The sequence below is a fragment of the Rutidosis leptorrhynchoides genome, chromosome 2 (assembly GCF_046630445.1).
Source record: "Rutidosis leptorrhynchoides isolate AG116_Rl617_1_P2 chromosome 2, CSIRO_AGI_Rlap_v1, whole genome shotgun sequence".
NCBI lineage: Eukaryota > Viridiplantae > Streptophyta > Magnoliopsida > Asterales > Asteraceae > Rutidosis > Rutidosis leptorrhynchoides.
This window is the reverse complement of record NC_092334.1, coordinates 622,265,770-622,286,594: the sequence shown is the minus strand read 5'-3', so window position 1 is coordinate 622,286,594 and position 20,825 is coordinate 622,265,770. Positions and strand designations below refer to the sequence as shown.

The following is a 20,825-nucleotide window of genomic DNA, read 5'->3' as shown; positions in this document are numbered from 1 at the left end:
AAAAAACGTTCATAAACTGTTATAGGAAAACAGTTAAACCGAAAGGGTGTAACCCTTCAATTTTGGCGGGAAAATCGGTTATACCAAAAGGCTATACCTGTTCGCTGCCCCTTGGACCCCGCCAGGGGCGCTGCCCCTTGGACCCCGCAAGGGGGCGCAGCCCCCTTGACCCCCGCATTTACGCGACAGTTAGTAGCCAACTCTTACGGGCGTGTACTCCACACTCTCCGAACCCGTTGGTAAGTATAGCTAGCTAACACCTGCATTCAAGTAAATCGCAACTAACTAAAATGTATGTTGGATGACACTAAAATCACCAACATTCTTAGTGGTCTTGGTACAAACCTCATATCTTCCTAACAAGCGATACATCTACCGTTTGCTTTTGAGCTTGAGGCGGAATATGAAAAGATAGAATATAAACAATCATACCTTATATCAAGAATATTATACAGTGTAAAACACATGATTTGTGTTATTGATAAATATTTTTGTTGGTGATTTTAGTGTTATCAACAAACATTTTAGTTAATTGGGATTGACTTGAAAGCAAGGGTAATCAAGTTATACTTAGTAACGGGTTTGGAGTGTGTGGAGTACACGCCCGTAAGAGTTAACTTGATACTGGCATGGAAATTGTGGTATTGAAAAGGTTCAAAATTCCACCATTTTTCATTAGGTGTTAACGAAAAGTTGCGTCTTTTCGTTGAAAGGTTGCCTCTTTTTGTTGAAAGGTTGCGACCTTTCATCACAGCCTTTCATTTCTTATATATATGAGATATGAGTTTTGCTTTCATGGATGAACATACAAGAAAAATCACATTCTCACTAATACTATAATTTGATCTCTTCTTGCCTAGAGACAAATTGCGTTCTTGTCTTATCCCAATTAAGATTTCGTGTAATCCGAGGCAAGTAGGGTCGAAATACTTAATTAGGAAAGTGTTTCACGATTCAAGAATCAATCCGGGATTATCATTTACAACCCTATTTCTAACAAACTAATTAAGTATTTGTCGGATGGATTAATCTTGCATGAATCGTGAAAGACATAGGCAACTTTGGTGAGAATAAGCATTGAATATACTATCAACAGAGGTTAATTGTTGGATAGTAATATCGGGTATATTAAATTGACCGGCGATGGTGGGAGTTATCAGAAATTTCTTGTTTTGAGAAATTATATGTACATTAAGTCAGAAGTACAGATAACATGTTTTAACTGCTATGTATATATATATGCACATGATGGAAATACATGTGGGTTGAATATTGGTTTCTCACTATCCTTTACGGGTCATAAAGATTTGTTACTTAGTTGATGAATGAAGATTATGATGATGGATCACGCACATGCATCCATTCGATCAATTATAATAACAGGTATGAAGAATCTTAAGAATTTTATGTATGGGTTACATCCGATCAACTTCATACGGCAAGACAAAGGATTAATTTTCATTGGGATTTATTATGTGGATCCCTTATCTTGATGAAGTTCTATAATTTGGAACACTAACGGGTACGCATTTTCTATTCGTCTTGTTTATATAGGCCTTGACTATTATAAATAGAAATATGCATCGACTGATTTTATGGATGCATATTGATAAATGAATGGATTTCACCTTTCATTCAATTATTGATAGGTAACCGACATAATTAAGTGCTATAATACATATGACCATTGAATAGGTGGGTTCATGCATCAGAGTATTGTAATTAATATACTCCAATACTGGTAATTCATGTACAAAACAAACAATAATTGGTATAGTACAACAATCTTTTCTTATTGTAATTTAAGATTTTAAATTAAAGAGGGAAATTATGAAATAAGAATATTAAATCATTTTGTTTGTAGAATCGATTAGATAATTACAAATGGATGCACCGCTTTAACCGTAGTCAATGGTCTATTATCTTACATCTTTTCAAATATAACTTGATTTGGTCGGTTACTTATGAAGAGGTGTGTTGAAAATGTAATGTTATGGATATTGAATGTATTAATGTCGGTTCGCATAATGTCGACGTATTAATTCATGTAATAGTTGGAGTTAGTTGGAAACGATAAAACACAAAGTTTTGTTACTTGCATTATTTTTATGCAAAAGCCACTTATATTAATTAACATTTCACACCTCCAGTTTATGTTGTTAATGTGCATCTCTACATGTACGTGATAAAGGGGTTCCATGACACTGAATATGAAGTGGTTGTCATGGGTTTTCGCGTTAGTCATATCCACAAATCACTTGATGGTATATGAAAATAATAAAAATTAGTGAAACGATTGTACAATTTTAATATGGAAAGTGGACATGTGAAATGACTGATCAATCAATAACCTTGAGTACACGCGCGGTTCTTATGATAGGATAAGAATACATTAAATCTTGATAAAAGGTTTACTATTTAAGTAAAATTGATTGAAGTCGAAAGAAATGTTCATTTAGATTTCAAATTATGGGATACACAATGGCTAAGGCATATAGTTAAATATATGTGGAAAGAGTCTAGACACTATTGCCTTAGACGGACTATGTTTAGTGAGTTGATCACGAATGAAGTGATATCTATGGATTTGTTGGGTTACAACAAAATTTTGCGAATCACTTGACAAAATGGTTAGCCTGAGACTTAGTGCACAAGTCGGCTATTAGAGTGGGATTGAAGTCCACCGAAATCTTCCAAAGTGAGACACCCAATTCCCTTCTAGTAAAACGCTAGAAGCTGAATTTCAATGTGGAAAGCTTACTTTCTGAAGATTGAAACACATAATTATTCTGATCCCGAGGTATGTGTTTAGACTGCAAGTTGAGGTAGGTTGAAGTTTATCTTCTTAATAGTTCTTTTGAAAAATTGCATATGCGGGTGCAAGATGTAAAAGAACTACCTATGTGAGCATGAAGTTTTGCCGCTTCAAAGGAGCTTTGGACTTAGCTGCCGATATGTTCACTGAAGGATTGGGACACATGGCTTATTATAGTGTCAAGTTAGTATTAGACGAATGTAAGAAACTGATGTGTGTATTACTCTCTCGTTTTCATATGGGTTGAAGGGTTTAATTTCTGAAACACCCCGATTCTCGAATTCTGGATGATGTAATATACTAAGATGAAAATTTAATTTCTGAAACATTTTCATTTATGCATTGGTTTGTTCTGTTAGTTCAAGTCATTAGTAAATCAAGGATTACACTAAAATGGGGGGGAATTGTTGGTGATTTTAGTGTTATCAACAAACATTTTAGTTAATTGGGATTGACTTGAAAGCAAGGGTAATCAAGTTATACTTAGTAACGGGTTTGGAGTGTGTGGAGTACACGCCCGTAAGAGTTAACTTGATACTGGCATGGAAATTGTGGTATTGAAAAGGTTCAAAATTCCACCATTTTTCATTAGGTGTTAACGAAAAGTTGCGTCTTTTCGTTGAAAGGTTGCCTCTTTTTGTTGAAAGGTTGCGACCTTTCATCACAGCCTTTCATTTCTTATATATATGAGATATGAGTTTTGCTTTCATGGATGAACATACAAGAAAAATCACATTCTCACTAATACTATAATTTGATCTCTTCTTGCCTAGAGACAAATTGCGTTCTTGTCTTATCCCAATTAAGATTTCGTGTAATCCGAGGCAAGTAGGGTCGAAATACTTAATTAGGAAAGTGTTTCACGATTCAAGAATCAATCCGGGATTATCATTTACAACCCTATTTCTAACAATTTTGTCAATCTTCAATCCTACATATTAAAAACAGAAAATGGGGATATCATATCATATACCATATATATCATATTCATATATTCATATAAATCATAATAAGAATAAGATAGGGAAATTTGTGTAGTGATTATCATTGGTTAATTGATAGAAACATTTGTAATGTATGTTTTGTGGAAGTCGTTATAATTGCACAACTTTTCTTTGTAGGAGAAAACACCAAATTTAAAGCCTTTAAAAAAAAACACATCATGATTATATATCAATTTTGTCTTTTACTTTAGAGCCGTTTGTGATACTTTAGCTTTTCAATAGTGTTAAGAAAGTGTACAATTTTGTTAAGTAAATAAAATCGATAAAATAACTGTATATTTACACCCCAATAAATCGTTACTTTATAATTAAGGATATATAACTAGAAAATGAGCACGTAGACACCTCGGTCCATAGCTCAGTGGTAAAGCATTTGACTGCAGATCAAGAGGTCACCGGTTTGAACCCGGTTGGGCCCTATTTTCTAATTTCTTTTTGTCAAAAGAAAATTAAGGAAATGCTACACAGCCTAAAAATGGTCCTTTTATAACGACTTTACAGGTTCATTTTGTCGCCTATCTGTCTCCTATACCCTCCTGAATGACTGGTCTAATTACAATCTGGTCCCCAAACAATTCACTTTACTTTTTACACCTTTAAATGTGATGTTTATATTTTCCAGATAGAACATGTGAACGTGATCTGTGATTATTTACAGGCTAATTCTTGAAGTTTTTAAATTATTAATTAAGAACGTTGAAAGATGATTGTCAATGTAACGACATTGAACATTATCGGTCACCAATGGTGGAGACAAGGGGGAACATGGTGGTGCTCAGCCACCCTCAACAACCAAAGTTTTACTATTATTATTCACTAATTTTATTTCAAGTTATGTTAGTTTGGGATGATTTAATGTTAAAAAATACTCCGTAGTTTGAAAAAAATACTCCGTAATTGTTATAATTTTGTTTCTTTTATTCAGGAACATATAATATTTATCGTCAGTATCGTTCAAAAGATGTGACCATGTTCCCTTTGTTATAAGTTACGATTTATAAATAATTCAAGCCCCCTTATCTTGAATTTCTTGCTTCGCCTCTGTCGGTCACTGTTACGATCTATATAAATGAAAAAAGACAAAATTGCCAAATTCGTCCCTGTATTTGTCCATTTTCTTTTGTTTAGTCCCTCTCCCTCAAAATCATTTAAAATAGTCCCTAAATGCCATTTGCAATCTCAATTTCGTCCCTGCTTGAAATCTTCATTTCCAATTTAGTCCCTTGTGTAACTTCATCTGTACTCATTCCATCTGTTGGAGGTGGACCAAGTCAATTATGCATAATGCATCTATCCAGTTTGAACGCAATCCGTCAAGCAGATGAATGCGGTTACAAATACATTACGAACACTATAAACTTTGCCAACGTGCCATTTGCGACCCGACCCTACTTCAGTTTTCGCATGAATCACTTTTCGACATGTTTGGGTACAATGCGTTGGAGCAACTCCGGAGATGCATTAGCAAGCTCTGATGTAAAATTTACAAAGTTGGTATAAGTATGATCAAAAAACGCATAATTCTTTAGTAACGTTGGACCGAGTTAACCAACTAATACTTCATTGTCTTGTGTCTGGCTTTTATATATAGATACTATAAAATATGATTATGTGAAATTAAAATTTCCTATCTTAAATTGAATCATCGATTTGTACATGTAAAATATGTACCTTGTGGTGTGAAATTAAATAGGGCTGGAAGGGGTTTTCCATTAGGCAAGGTTGTGCTTGGCTTCCTCAAATCATCAAAAAACGGGTGGGCACATGCATCCAACTGAAAAACATGATAATATCCGAATTTCCAAATCATTATTTGCTTTTCCATCTACAAAAATAAAGCACGATAACGATAACTCGTTTGACAAACTAAGATGCTTAAGAGAATCAGAACGAAATAGAGTAAGAGGAAATTCAAAACTGTTATCAAGCAAGAATACAACATCGAGTTGTGGGATATTTTGAGATAATGCGTAGTTAATTAAATCTGCGATATACTGAACGTTAATATATCCACAAAAACTGCTTCAGGTGCCATTCGCTTTTGAAAAATCTGGAAAAATGATAATAATAAATTTATGCAATTCAAAGTGTAATCCGTCAATTTGGGGGTAAACGTTTTAAAGGGAAAGGATATAAGCAGTCATGTGAGGAGCATGTGTAATCTACTTAACGGATGCTTGAGTGAGTGTAACAGAGGGACGAAATTGGGATTGCAAATGGCATTTAGGGACTATTTTAAATGATTTTGAGGGAGAGGGACTAAAAAAAAGAAAATGGTCAAACACAGGGACGAATTTGACAATTTTGTCATGAAAAAATAATAATTAAGTATTGTACAGCAAAGATCATCAATTGTAACGTTACAAGTAAAACAATCTAGTCATAACATTGGGCATAACCTAAAACCAAAACCAAGTCTGTTTCAACCCCTTCTGACTTGATGTATCCTCGCAAGAGCTTCAAACCAACTTTTTGAGATCCGGGTTCACCAGTTAAAGAAAATGGAAAAGCCAAAAGTCACTGTTCACATATAAAAGTGAAAATATTTATTTAAATCTTTTATGTTGAATAAACAAAGTAAAAGCAAAAACTTTAAAATACAACTGACACCAATTTAAATATGGGACGGAAGGAGTATTTTGTTTTGATCCTCACACACCAATTTAAAGAAATGGAGTATTATTAGAAGAGTAAAAGGTTAAAATAGGTGTGTGAGGATCAAAAAAGGGTGTGTTAGAATCATCCCCCTAATTTCATCCACTAATGAGTTATAGCTTATTTTGGTTACTCTCTGTTAAATTGGTATAAAAAGGTTAAAGAACTAGAATCTAAATGAATTAAAAAAAAGTCACCCATAGTGCATTTTGATCCATAAAACCCCTAAATCAGTTTCTTCAATAAGTAAATTTAACTATCATTCAAAAAGAAGAATTTTTGTTTATACAGTTGATACACTACAATTCAAATTAGAAAATTGTAAAGTGTTTCGGGTCCACCCAACGTCAACATGTCTTGAATCTCTTAACAGTAACTAACCAGCACTTTTTGCCACGTCTACTAGTACATTTTTATTATTTTGGCGAAATAACAAAATACTCCTTCCGTCCCATATTTATTGTCACCAGACAAAAAACACACAGTTTTAGGAAATTCCACTAACTTCATTTCTCCACCAATGAAATATCTTCTTTATCCAGATCCACCAATGAAATATCTTCTTTCCTTTCTATTTATGAAAATGGACAATTAATTTGGGACATACCAAAATGAAATAATGGACAATAATATAGGGACAGAGGGAGTATATAAAAAAGCAAAAGAAGGTGCACTTGCAATATGCATATCCATAATTAGTTAACCGCACCTCAATAAGAATGCTTCTAGTCTCTGATTGTGTTGTTTCCACACATCAGCCTCATATATGGACATCAGATCCAAATATGACACTGTTGTAAAATAGCACCATTACAGCTTAGTATCAGAAAACGGCACACCATTAAAATTTAGTTAAATTTGTATTCATGAACTTATGACACTGTTGTAAAAGTTGGTCGAGCTGGCCGACGTGTCAGTTTGTGGACTAATCCGTCCCGTTTAGCCCAAAAATGTCTAAAAAGTAAGTAAACGCTAATAAGTCGGGTCAATATTGGTCAAAGTCGGGTTGAGTTGGGCATATGTACAAACACACAAACAGAATAATAACACTGAAAAACATATTGAGTCGGATAACTCAGAAACAGAAAATTGCATACCATATTACCAAAATAGAGCAAATGAATAACAGAACTTTCAGTTGCACCAACACATAATTTTTTTTCTGATAAGCTAGCATCGACATACGCACATATATCTGTACGGAAACAAACAGAGCATATAACAAACATGCGCATAAATATTTTCCCTAAAACAAGAAAACGAAGACACCTGGGTCCATTGCTCAGTGGTAGAGCATTTGACTGCAGATCAAGAGGTCACCGGTTCGAACTCGGTTGGGTCCTCTTTTTTCCATTTCTATAAGCATTTTGTCAATAGAAAATTAAGGAATGCTACACAGCCTAAATATGGTCCTTTTATAACGACTTTACAGGTTCATTTTGATTCCTATACCTCCTGATTTTATTTATTTATTTATTTATTTTTACTAAAATAATAATTATTATTAATATTAAGAAATTTTTACTAATAAATGAAGGAACCTCAGAACCGTTACATCCAATCCACACAGAGAGAACGGCTTACTAAAAGTAAAGGAATGCTACACAGCCTAAAAATGTTCCTTTTATAACGACTTTACAGGTTCATTTTGTCTCCTATACCTCCTGATTTTATTTATTTATTTATTTATTTTTTTTTCATTTTTTTACTAAATAAACGATTATTATTAAAATTAAGAAATCTTTACTAATAAATGAAGGAACCTCAAAACCATTACATCCAATCCACACAGAGAGAACGACACTAAAAGTAATAAACCTCTCCAAAACAAAATCACAAAAACTAAATCTAGTTAACTCTAACCGAGCCACAACCGAATTATAACGCCAAATCCAAATATGCACAACTAAATAGATTAAACGGGACAAAGATGAGGACACGAAAATAAAACTAAGAAAACACATGCTAAATACCCAAACTAACGAACAACCAACGATGCCGAATTTAACCGGCATTAGAGACACCGTTTTGGTTTCGTTCATCCGGCCATGAAGTCATACAATATGAACACTTTTTTCGTTTCGATTCGGAAAGGAATAGGTCAAGACTTTGGGTGATTTAACAATAATAAGAACACCCGTCGAAGGAGGAATTACGCCCCGATCCTTCAAATCTTGAAAAAAAACCCTTCATGATTTAATGCCGAAGAACCCGCCACTTGCTCATCTCAATCCACAACACCGTTCTTGGAAAACTTCACCTTATGCTTACCTTTTAAAGACCTTTCGAACTTATTACAAACGAACTCCTCATTTGTAGTGACCTGAACTTTTCCATGTTTATATATATTAATTGAGATTGATATTTACATGATTAAATGTTTCCAACATGTTAAGCAATCAAACTTGTTAAGACTTGATTAATTGAAATATGTTTCATATAGACAATTGACCACCCAAGTTGACCGGTGATTCACGAACGTTAAAACTTGTAAAAACTATATGATGACATATATATGGATATATATATATATATATATATATATATATATATATATATATATATATATATATATATATATATATATATATATATATATATATATATATATATATATATATATATATATATATATAGTTAACATGATACTATGATAAGTAAACATATCATTAAGTATATTAACAATGAACTACATATGTAAAAACAAGACTACTAACTTAATGATTTTTAAACGAGACATATATGTAACGATTATCGTTGTAAAGACATTTAATGTATATATATCATATTAAGAGATATTCATACATGATAATATAATAATTTAAAATCTCATTTGATATTATAAACATTGGGTTAACAACATTTAACAAGATCGTTAACCTAAAGGTTTCAAAACAACACTTACATGTAACGACTAACGATGACTTAACGACTCAGTTAAAATGTATATACATGTAGTGTTTTAATATGTATTTATACACTTTTGAAAGACTTCAATACACTTATCAAAATACTTCTACTTAACAAAAATTCTTACAATTACATCCTCGTTCAGTTTCATCAACAATTCTACTCGTATGCACCCGTATTCGTACTCGTACAATACACAGCTTTTAGATTATGTACTATTGGTATATACACTCCAATGATCAGCTCTTAGCAGCCCATGTGAGTCACCTAACACATGTGGGAACCATCATTTGGCAACTAGCATGAAATATCTCATAAAATTACAAAAATATGAGTAATCATTCATGACTTATTTACATGAAAATAAAATTACATATCCTTTATATCTAATCCATACACCAACGACCAAAAACACCTACAAACACTTTCATTCTTCAATTTTCTTCATCTAATTGATCTCTATCAAGTTCTATCTTCAAGTTCTAAGTGTTCTTCATAAATTCTACAAGTTCTAGTTACATAAAATCAAGAATACTTTCAAGTTTGCTAGCTCACTTCCAATCTTGTAAGGTGATCATCCAACCTCAAGAAATCTTTGTTTCTTACAGTAGGTTATCATTCTAATACAAGGTAATAATCATATTCAAACTTTGGTTCAATTTCTATAACTATAACAATCTTATTTCAAGTGATGATCTTACTTGAACTTGTTTTCGTGTCATGATTCTGCTTCAAGAACTTCGAGCCATCCAAGGATTCGTTGAAGCTAGATCCATTTTTCTCTTTTCCAGTAGGTTTATCCAAGGAACTTAAGGTAGTAATGATGTTCATAACATCATTCGATTCATACATATAAAGCTATCTTATTCGAAGGTTTAAACTTGTAATCACTAGAACATAGTTTAGTTAATTCTAAACTTGTTCGCAAACAAAAGTTAATCCTTCTAACTTGACTTTTAAAATCAACTAAACACATGTTCTATATCTATATGATATGCTAACTTAATGATTTAAAACCTGGAAACACGAAAAACACCGTAAAACCGGATACAATGTTTCGACCTATCATGTCGACACATCTATATATATTTCGGAACAACCATAGACACTCTATATGTGAATGTTGGAGTTAGCTATACAGGGTTGAGGTTGATTCCAAAATATATATAGTTTGAGTTGTGATCAATACTGAGATACGTATACACTGGGTCGTGGATTGATTCAAGATAATATTTATCGATTTATTTCTGTACATCTAACTGTGGACAACTAGTTATAGGTTACTAACGAGGACAGCTGACTTAATAAACTTAAAACATCAAAATATATTAAAAGTGTTGTAAATATATTTTGAACATACTTTGATATATATGTATATATTGTTATAGGTTCGTGAATCAACCAGTGGCCAAGTCTTACTTCCCGACGAAGTAAAAATCTGTGAAAGTGAGTTATAGTCCCACTATTAAAATCTAATATTTTTGGGATGAGAATGCATACAGGTTTTATAAATGATTTACAAAATAGACACAAGTACGTGAAACTACATTCTATGGTTGAATTATCAAAATCGAATATGCCCCTTTTTATTAAGTCTGGTAATCTAAGAATTAGGGAACAGACACCCTAGTTGACGCGAATCCTAAAGATAGATCTATTGGGCCTAACAAACCCCATCCAAAGTACCGGATGCTTTAGTACTTCGAAATTTATATCATATCCGAAGGGTGCCCCGGAATGATGGGGATATTCTTATATATGCATCTTGTTAATGTCGGTTACCAGGTGTTCACCATATGAATGATTTTTATCTCTATGTATGGGATGTGTATTGAAATATGAAATCTTGTGGTCTATTATTATGATTTGATATATATAGGTTAAACCTATAACTCACCAACATTTTTGTTGACGTTTTAAGCATGTTTATTCTCAGGTGATTATTAAGAGCTTCCGCTGTCGCATACTTAAATAAGGACGAGATTTGGAGTCCATGCTTGTATGATATTGTGTAAAAACTGCATTCAAGAAACTTATTTTGTTGTAACATATTTGTATTGTAAACCATTATGTAATGGTCGTGTGTAAACAGGATATTTTAGATTATCATTATTTGATAATCTACGTAAAGCTTTTTAAATCTTTATTGATGAAATAAAGGTTATGGTTTGTTTTAAAATGAATGCAGTCTTTGAAAAACGTCTCATATAGAGGTCAAAAACTCGCAACGAAATCAATTAATATGGAACGTTTTTAATCAATAAGAACGGGACATTTCATCATTCACTTCATTACCACCCACAGAATGTTCAAGATTAACCGCAACAGGAGGTGAAACATAACACTCCCTAACATCATCAGTAGCTAAACAACTTGTATTATTATAACGTCAACTAAAATCTGGTCCCCAAACAATTCACATTTATTATTACACCTTTAAATGCGACGTTTATGTTTTAGAGATACATCATGTGAACGTGATCTGCGATTATCTACAGGCTAATCTAATTCAAATTTTGAAAAATGATAAAAAAAGAAAAGTCAATACTAAAAAAAACAATATTTATATTTGCAATTCATTCAGTTTTATAAATCAAATATGGTAATGTTTAAACATAACCCCTAGGACTACGTTTAGTAGTTTAGCATTCTCTTTAAATTGTTTATTGAGACGTTAAAATACTATTCTCATTTTAAACAAGCTAATGACATTGAACATTATCGATCAAAGTTAAGATCTATGTAAATGAAAAAAAAAAAACATCAAGTCTTGTACAGCAAAAATCATTAATTGTATCACGATACACGTAAAACAATCTAGGCATAACATTAACATTGAGCAAAATTCAAACAGCCTAAAACCATAACCAAGTCTGTTTCAACCCCCTTCTGACTTGATTTATCCCCGCGAAAAGCTTCAAACCCGTTTCAAGATCCAGGTTCACCTATTAAAGAAATGTTTACTTATCTATCAAATAAGTAATACCACCAATCAATCAAAATTAATAAAATCAAAAGAAGGTGCACTTGAAATACGTATATCCATATTTCGGTACCTCTTAAGGAGCAACAAAAACCGTTGACTGCCAAGAAAACTCGTCAGACTGCAACAAATCTTTTCGAAGTTGGTTGATATAAACCTCCAAAACAAACTTATGCTCATCGACGGTATCACATGACATTGCATCTTCGGCTACTTTCACTGCTGCTATTTGCGATAACTGAAACGTTTCAACACATCGTTGCAATTTTCTTGCGATATCTTGTTTCCCAATCATCACAAGACAACCCAACAAAGACTTCACTTCACGTTTTGCTCCAGCCGCAAAACACATCCCCTTCAGATGCTCTACTAACGCCGTTTCCTCATCCGGGCTGGAAAATAATAACGTATAATTATTAGAAACAAAATAAAATTAATACTATTTACTATTAATAGAAAAAAATAAATGGTTAAACTGAGTACCTGCCAGCACGGATTTTCCCTCGTTTCTTTTGGCGTCTTAACCCTCGTTTGCTAGTACCACTTGAACTCACAGAAGCAGCCGACCCTTTCCTTGTACTAATCATAAAAAAACACATACAAAAACATACAAACGAATTACTTACATTAGTTCAGTAAACAATAAATTAAAAAACATACAAAACACATAGTTTGTTTATACCCAGTTGTGTAAGCACTCATTCCACTCAAATTACTACTAGCTTCCGAAACCGCATCATCATCCAGTTCATTCATCGATCTCTCATCCACCTTAAGCTTGGCGGCAAACAATAACCGCCGCTGCCGGACCGCCAAGTACCGCGCCAAATACTTACCAATCTTTTCCAACCCTTCTTCATATTCCCCCATCAAAACACTCGCACATTCTCCCGCTCCGATTTTCACGTCCGAAATCAAATCGTCCCGCCTGTGCAACAACGCAATTCTCAAAGCCTCCTCCCATTCACGCGCACTAATTAACAGATTAATCCCGTTTTTAACATCGTTACAATAATCAAGAGCGATCTTAGCAGCTTCACTTGGTTTCCCAATCGTTTGAAGTTCTTCACAAAGCTCGTTTGCCATTTGTATAACATCTTGTTTTTGTAAGTTCATGAGACCGGCAACGGTTAGTACGCCGCTCCAATTGTTTGCGGCTCGATAAGCCTTTAACGCTTTGTCTAAATTAGAGCAGCATAAATACGTTGTAGCAGCATCTTCTAATTGTTTTGTATCGATTAAATAATCTCCCCATGATTCGAGAACTTGGTTTCTTTTTGTTGGATCGGTAATTAACTGAAGGGCTAGAGAGAAAAGTACAGGATTGTTTTTTATGAGGTTCATACAATCTTCAAAATAAGCATCTCCTGCAGCAACAATGTGTTGCAGTGCCTTCTCAAATCTTCTAAGTTTGAGGTCGATTCTATACCTGTTAAGCCAACACACGGCAACAAGGTCGTATAATTAGATAAGTTGACACCACAAGTTGCACAAAAAGTAACAAATTATTGTAAGATTTACACCAAGTTTTTTACCCTGGTAATAAATGGTTTGTAGATAACCTACCCAGTTAAACAGTTTCGATGCACCACAACAGTGGCACATTATGAATATATACACATGGTCAAAGTTACCAACACGTCATAACATTGACCTGATAACCGGGCTAGAATACCTTAAAGCAACCAACTGGTCTTTGGGATAGCCATATCAATATGTATATAAGGTGCTTCTCAACCATGTGGTTGTTGAATGTCTGACCTAAAAAAGTTTGTTACCTATTACAGAACTTTACTTAACGATAGCTATAATATTACAAAATTAACACTACGTGGCAATAATATTAGTATTACAGTAACATGCTAACTATGTCATATGCATAATTGGACATTCGAGGATTACTCGGTTGGAACTTTTTCGGGAGTAAGTACTCGGCAATTCGGGGAGTACTTGGATGTTGATTAAAATTGACGTTGACCGCCTTTGACCTACTTTGGCCAAGTTTTGACCAATTTTGACTGATTTTCCGAGTTCCGATCGAGTTTTTGGCAAAGTTTTAACCGATTTTCCGAGTAATTCCGAGTTTTGGCCGAGTTTGACCAAATTTTGACTGGGTTTAAATAAGTTTTGACCAAGTTTGACCGAGTACTTGCCGAGCACTCCCCAAGATGCAAAAAACCAAGTACTCGAAGAGTAATTCCGAGTTCTGCGACACTGTGCATATGCATTAATTTCAATGAAATATCATTTGACTACACAATTAATACCTCATTATGAGACTTGGCAAAACTTCCAATTCTTGAAGAAAGGGTAAAAACTCCTTGGGGTCCTGTTGTGAATTCAACGCAACAATCGCTGCAAGATTTAAGTCATAAAGACCCAACGCAGCTTCAAACACGGCCTCGGTTTCCGACAGCCACAACAAATGTTTCAAAGATTCTTCAGCAGACGGAAAAAGCTTTCGTTTCGGGTCGTTACTATCAGATAATTCCATCTCCCTGACAATTTTGACCCGTTCCAAAGCTTCTTCAAGTAATGGCGGGTCACTTCGGGCCAAAGTAGTCAAAATACAAAGCTCTCTAGCTAAACTTTCACTTATTTCCTCCTCAAGAGCTTTTCTAACAGCAAAAAGTACAGAATTAACCTTGTTATCATTCAATTCTGTACCATTTTCAGTATTTGTGTAAGATATATAGTTTTTATATGATGTCTCCATAACATTTTCGTTCTTTAAAGAACAAACAAACTCGGTAATGTAACTTAAATTATCTGCCTGCTTAACAAACTCTGTAGCCAACTGTACAAAGTTTTGCCAGCCATGATAATCGACAATAACGTTAAAATCGATCCTGTGTCGCCTTACCATTAATAGGGCATCCCTAAAACGTCCTTGGACCAACGCATTAACGATCGATTCAAGTACCAATTTTCTTGGATAAATTGTTTCCAAGTTTCCCCGGGTCGTTTGGATTATAACAGTCGATTCGTCTCCATGTACAACCCCTACAATTTTAGAACCCTTTTCCCAAATTTGTATAAACTTTTTTCCTTCATCTGCGTTTTTTCTAGTTATTACAACGGGTACAAAATTTCCATACTTGGTGTAAACTTCACCGAGCAGTATATCACGGATCTCGACAACAAAGAGAAAATCTTGTTTGGTTACAAGGATTAAATGTGTCATTTCTTGATTGGTGGAATTCGAGTACAACGAGAAGCTGCTACAGTTGTTGCATATAACTTTCTGGTTCACGTGGAGCCCACCGTTGTTATCGAGCCCGAATATCAAAAACGGGTCTGCTATCCCGAAATCTCCAACGGACCCCACACTCATCCATGGACAAGATGACGAAAACCGCAAATCGCCCCGCTCGTGAAGAAACAAACCTGTTGGATTATCCAATTTTGAAGTGTACTCGTAAATGTGTCCACCGTTTAATTGAACAAACGCTGAACGTCTTTTAACAGGGTTAGAAACGATCCCGATTACCTTCTTTTCGAACGAAACTTTGTTTAAAACTTTAGCGTTAAATCCCGAACATGCAACCGAACCGGGAACATGATCCTCGGAACACGTAATTTCAAGTTCCTGCAAGTCACCATTGTTACCGACACCAAGAAGCACATGGGAATCCAACCATGTGAGATGATGAAAAGTTGTGACATCATCAAAAACTGCCAGCTCAGCATGAAATACTTTGTCTTCTAGTTCTAGCCAGGTGTCAACGTTAGGTAGCTCCACAACAGCCAAAGTACCGTTTGCTAAAGATGCTGCCAAACGGTTCTTATCATTCTTTGACCAAAAAGCCGTTTCTTTAACCGAAAAAGGAAAGTTTAGCTCGAAAAGATACATAGGAGGCGGGATTAGGGATAATACGAGTGGTGTTACTAAAATCTTTGACCCGTCAATAACTAATGATACTGAGTTTTCAGTAACTGATGTAATCCAAATAAAGTTATAAACTTCAATCATGCCTTTAAGAGTCCAGATCATTAAGCTTAACGAGTTTACAGGGTCCCACATGAATTTCACCCCGTCCCGTTTCAAGAATCTGATTTCTTGTTTTAAATACCAATAATTATTACTGAAAAACCATATTTTGATTGAATCATATGTTTCTGTTCTAACGATGGCTGCAAGCAGATCTGAGCCACAGTTCCATTTTAGATTATCGATTGTTGCATTTAGTTCTTCGTTTACACTAAATGAGCTCCTTTCTAACCCGTTTTTCTCGAAGAACACTATTTTGTTATTGCAAACGGTAGCGATTTTGGCTCCAGATGGCATCCATTCGACAATTTCTCCCATAAAAAACTTGGGTTCGGATACGGAATTCAAGTTACCCGTATCTCGTTCCCATATTTTAAGCTTCTTAAGTTGAGAATTTGGCACTGAGGTTATTGTAGCAAAGAATTTCCCGTCACCTCGCCAGGTGGCAGGGCTTCCAGGTGAACATTCGGAGATAAGGTATTGGTTACCTGAGACTAGCTTTAGTTGTTTCAAAATCTAATCAATTAAAAAATAGCAATAGAAACAGACTTGCACAATTTGTTAACAAAAACTTTATAAATGTGGTTAAATGTTAGCTTATTGTAGTTCTATGGACTATTAAATTATTAAATTAACCACAACTCAATTTTTTCTTTACACAACTTTATTAGCAAGCTCGTTACTTTTAGCTGATTATATGAGTTCCATTCATAAGATCTTTTACATCAAATTTCATATATAATTAGATGGACTTTTGCCATTAATATAATTGAACTTATCTGTTTACGTGTACAACCAAAATGAATGTAAGTTGCGAAAACACAACGTTAACAACTCATCGGTTCGGTTTTCGGTTTCCTCGGTTCGGTTCTGAAAATTCCAGAGGCAAAACCGAGCACCGAAACAGAATTCGATTTCAAAACAAAAACTAGACAGAAAAACCAAATTCGAATTCGGTTAGGTTAATACCAAAAAACCCCAAAAATCATATTTTAACCAAAGCAACTGAAACAAATCAATTTTAAATTCAATTTTATTCAACATATATATGTTTATAATTTAAAGTATTATTAGTTGAATTCGGTTTTCGGTTAAACCGAATTCAAACATGTAAAACCGAAAACCGTATTCAAATTTGAAAACCGAACCGAAACCCAATTCAAATTCGTTTTTTTTTTTTTTTGCATTCTTTATTCTGTTGAGTTTTTGGGTTAATCGGTTTGGAAAAAAACATTGACGACCCCTAATCCCAAATGCATACAGCCTCTACACTGCTCTACTAAAAGATTCTGAATGCTATTGTTTGATATCATATTGGGATATTATTATTATTATTATAATTAATTATAATTATAATAATTATAAATTATAATAAACTAAACAAAATCGACAAAGAAGTGTTTAAGCAATTTGTGTGACAAATAAATAAGACGGAAATATGAAAAGGAAGCCTTACGTACGTCAGCATCTTCAACAGGGTCATCAAGTGCTGTCTCGTACAACAAATCCCAGTCAGGAGTCATCACCAACATTTGACCTAAACCCGAGACAATACAAAGCAAATCTCCATCTGGACTAGGTGAAAGGGACTTAACACCACCTTCAACTCTACCAACAACCTCCATTATATTATCATCCACATTATATAGCAATAAAACACCACTTGAAGTTCCAATTATAACAGATTCTTTCTCCATAAGATACTCCATACAAGTAATACAGTCACCTGCATCTATATCAACCGCCTCAACCAAAGGTGTCGCCGATTGCTTTCTCCATGATTCATCCTCCTATAGAATGAACTTTGAGTTTCTGATCAGTGAATTACAGAAATAAAAGACTAATAATACGAGCTATTTAATAACAAACAAAAACATGAAAGTGCTTTATTTCACAGGTTATAATGTCAAAAGATAGCAACATACAGTTACTCTTATTCCGTTTTAGTGATTGTACTTTGATCCAGTCCATTTTAGTTATTCCAATCTGGTTATTATACATTAATATGAAAACTAACAGAGTACCATTAAAATGAACACATGAACATACAATGACCTAGGTAAAGCAACTTAGGAGAATCAAGCTCAGATTATTATTTTAATCAAAAAAATTGAATTGATTACTTTCCAGAACTATAATCACTAAACGAACAGCATCAGAATACAAAACAAAACTTAAGCAAGATGTTATTTTAGACAATACACCTATTTGCTAATCGGGATTTAAGTCAGCATAGTTATTCAAATAATAACTGTAAATTACACTTGAAATCAGGGACGAAACTACATGGGGGTAGGGGGTGCCCGCCCCAGTGGATTTTTTTTTCAGTGTAAAATTTTTGGGTTTTTCGACTTTGCCCCCGGTGGATTATTTTTTTTGGCCCCAAAACCTACATATTTTGCCCCAAAAACCTACATATTTTGCCACAAAACCTTCAAATTTTGCACAAAATTCTTCAAAATTTGCCCAAAAACATTAAACTTTTGCCCAAAAACCTTCATAATGTGCCTAAAAACCTCAATTTTTTGCCCCAAAACCTCCATATATTGTCCAAAAAATTGCTACGGTTTTTAAATTTTTTTTGGCCCCGGTGAAAAAATCTTAGTTCCGCCACAATCATTCTTAATATTTAATATCTTACTGTTTCCGTATAAACTGATGATATATATTATTGCAGAGTACCAGTAACGAATTCATAATCATAAATATCCTCTCAACAGTTCTCATAGTCAATTTATATAAATCAATAACACATATTTATAGTCGATCTATTAATACGTTAAAAATAATTAAAATACAAGAGTAAAAACTTAGGGCTTACTTGAGACGAAGAGATATTAGTGGTGTAAATAAAGTTAGCAGATGAAGCGAAGAAGAATCGATTTTGTTCGATATCGAAAGCAGTACAACAAATCACTTCATTTTGTGATTGTAATTGGAGGTTTAATTGCAGCTCCCATGACACCTTCAGATTCTTCATCTTTTTGTTTTGTTATCAGAATCACGATTATTTGATAGCAGTTATCGTTAACAGTTTTGAATTTGGTGAAAGGAGAGATGAAGAATAAGTATGTGTTTGGGGATTTAATGGTGCCCTAGATTTAAGTGGAGGTTTTAAGGGTTTAAGCCGATGCGCAGTATCAGGTTTTGGGTAAATCACACAAATCCCCAATCGGACGGCTCAACTTATTTTTCACCCCCTTTTATCCTAGAACTTAAACAAATGACGTCATGATGATATTCTCAAACAAATTATAGTTTTTTACTTACTTGTTCGTCGGTTTATTTTTCTAATTCTTGTTTGTAGCTCGGCTTATTAGTCATTTTATGGTGTGTTGTATTTGGTTTGATGGAGGTTTGTTTCTTTTGTTATTGTTTTTTGTTAATTTGTTTTTTTTAGTTTGTTTGTGAGTTTCTATTCTTGAGTCGTTAGGTTTGTTAAATTTGTGCCCGAGTTCCGTCTCTCTTGTTTGTAATTGTGTGGGCTTTTCATCAATTGATGAATTGTACCTTACTGTTATTAAAGTTCATTTTTCGTCAGAAAAAAAATTAAAATAGATCGCCTTGGCCCTCGCCTATTCGAAACTAATAATTGGTTGTCAACTCAGCGTCACGTTTTCACTTATTAAAAAAAGATTTAACAAAAACATAAAAACAAAAACGTAACCAACGACTGTGCAAATAACAAACATGGAAAAATGGATGTAATGTAGAAAAAAAAAACAAAAATTTAATTAACTCTAAATTTCAATTTAAATCTAGCAACGAGCTTTCAATCATATTTATAAATTATACTAGCCTTTAAGAGCCCGTGCGTTGCACGGCGGACCCTAATAAGACTAAGTATAAAATGTTAACTAACTTATAAAAATCAACGAAACAACATCGATATAAAACATCACACTTGATATTAAAACAAACAATGTTTTTCATTGAACCAATGCATTCAAATTGTTCTAAGGATTATTGTAAACATTAATAAAGATAGAACGCACGTTTCTTAAATGATTATGTGTACTATAGGTGAATTTTCTACCTGGTACTTAAACCTGCTAAGATGTGTTCCTGTAGCACTTTACCAAATAGCTCAACCAAGTAAAAATGCAAATAAGTTCGCATATTTCATTTTTACTTATATCTGTTGTTATAAAATTATTTCTTATTTCACGATAAAGTAATAGTAGCATTCCATGATAAATATCATACAATAATCATATCTCAAGAATCACAGCATAACCAGTAACAATATCAAAACGAAATAGTGAAGTAGTAATTTTAAATCCTTATACAGGATTAACCATGATCACTTGAAAAACTCAAAGTTATGGTATTACAACGACATGTAAAAGACATACATACATTTTAACAGTAAATGTATAAATAGCAGGGTTTTTATCGTTTGTTCTTTAACATAATGTTTTGGATATTGTTTTCTTAGTGCAGGGGTTTTGTTTTGCGAGGAACCTT

General features: G+C 33.8%; 2 protein-coding genes and 2 non-coding genes across 7 annotated transcripts in view; 2 read left to right on the top strand and 2 right to left on the bottom strand.

Annotated features, from left to right (window-relative positions):
• The window catches only part of LOC139893567 (actin-depolymerizing factor 2-like), a 161,280-nt gene that overhangs the window by 93,335 nt on the left and 47,120 nt on the right, over positions 1-20,825 (bottom strand). The gene's annotated exons all lie outside the window — the stretch shown is intronic.
• TRNAC-GCA (transfer RNA cysteine (anticodon GCA)) lies at positions 4,167-4,238 on the top strand. The gene has a single exon. It is a non-coding gene; the product is annotated as a tRNA-Cys (tRNA).
• On the top strand, positions 7,746-7,817 carry TRNAC-GCA (transfer RNA cysteine (anticodon GCA)). The gene has a single exon. It is a non-coding gene; the product is annotated as a tRNA-Cys (tRNA).
• On the bottom strand, positions 12,078-19,485 carry LOC139893566 (elongator complex protein 1-like). 4 transcript variants are annotated; one of them, XM_071876742.1, is made up of 7 exons: positions 19,180-19,485; positions 17,815-18,148; positions 14,635-16,852; positions 13,050-13,796; positions 12,851-12,946; positions 12,441-12,759; positions 12,078-12,352 (listed from the first exon to the last, which is right to left on the bottom strand). In XM_071876742.1, the coding sequence occupies exons 1-6, from the start codon at positions 19,336-19,338 to the stop codon at positions 12,444-12,446; spliced, it is 3,870 nt and encodes a 1,289-aa protein (XP_071732843.1). In that variant the 5' UTR covers positions 19,339-19,485; the 3' UTR covers positions 12,078-12,352; positions 12,441-12,443. The 4 variants fall into 4 exon arrangements, with proteins under 4 accessions (XP_071732843.1, XP_071732841.1, XP_071732844.1 ...); XM_071876740.1 differs by having other exon boundaries at positions 12,078-12,329; XM_071876743.1 differs by having other exon boundaries at positions 12,078-12,329; positions 14,635-16,846.

Excerpts from the sequence above, each read along its gene's own strand:
- LOC139893566 (XM_071876742.1), bottom strand. The coding sequence starts at position 19,338 with ATGAAGAATCTGAAGGTGTCATGGGAGCTGCAATTAAACCTCCAATTA. Across the intron at positions 18,149-19,179 it reads CTAATATCTCTTCGTCTCAA|GAGGATGAATCATGGAGAAA; the intron begins GTAAGCCCTAAG and ends TTCATTCTATAG. Across the intron at positions 12,760-12,850 it reads GGGAAAATCCGTGCTGGCAG|CCCGGATGAGGAAACGGCGT; the intron begins GTACTCAGTTTA and ends ATTATTTTCCAG.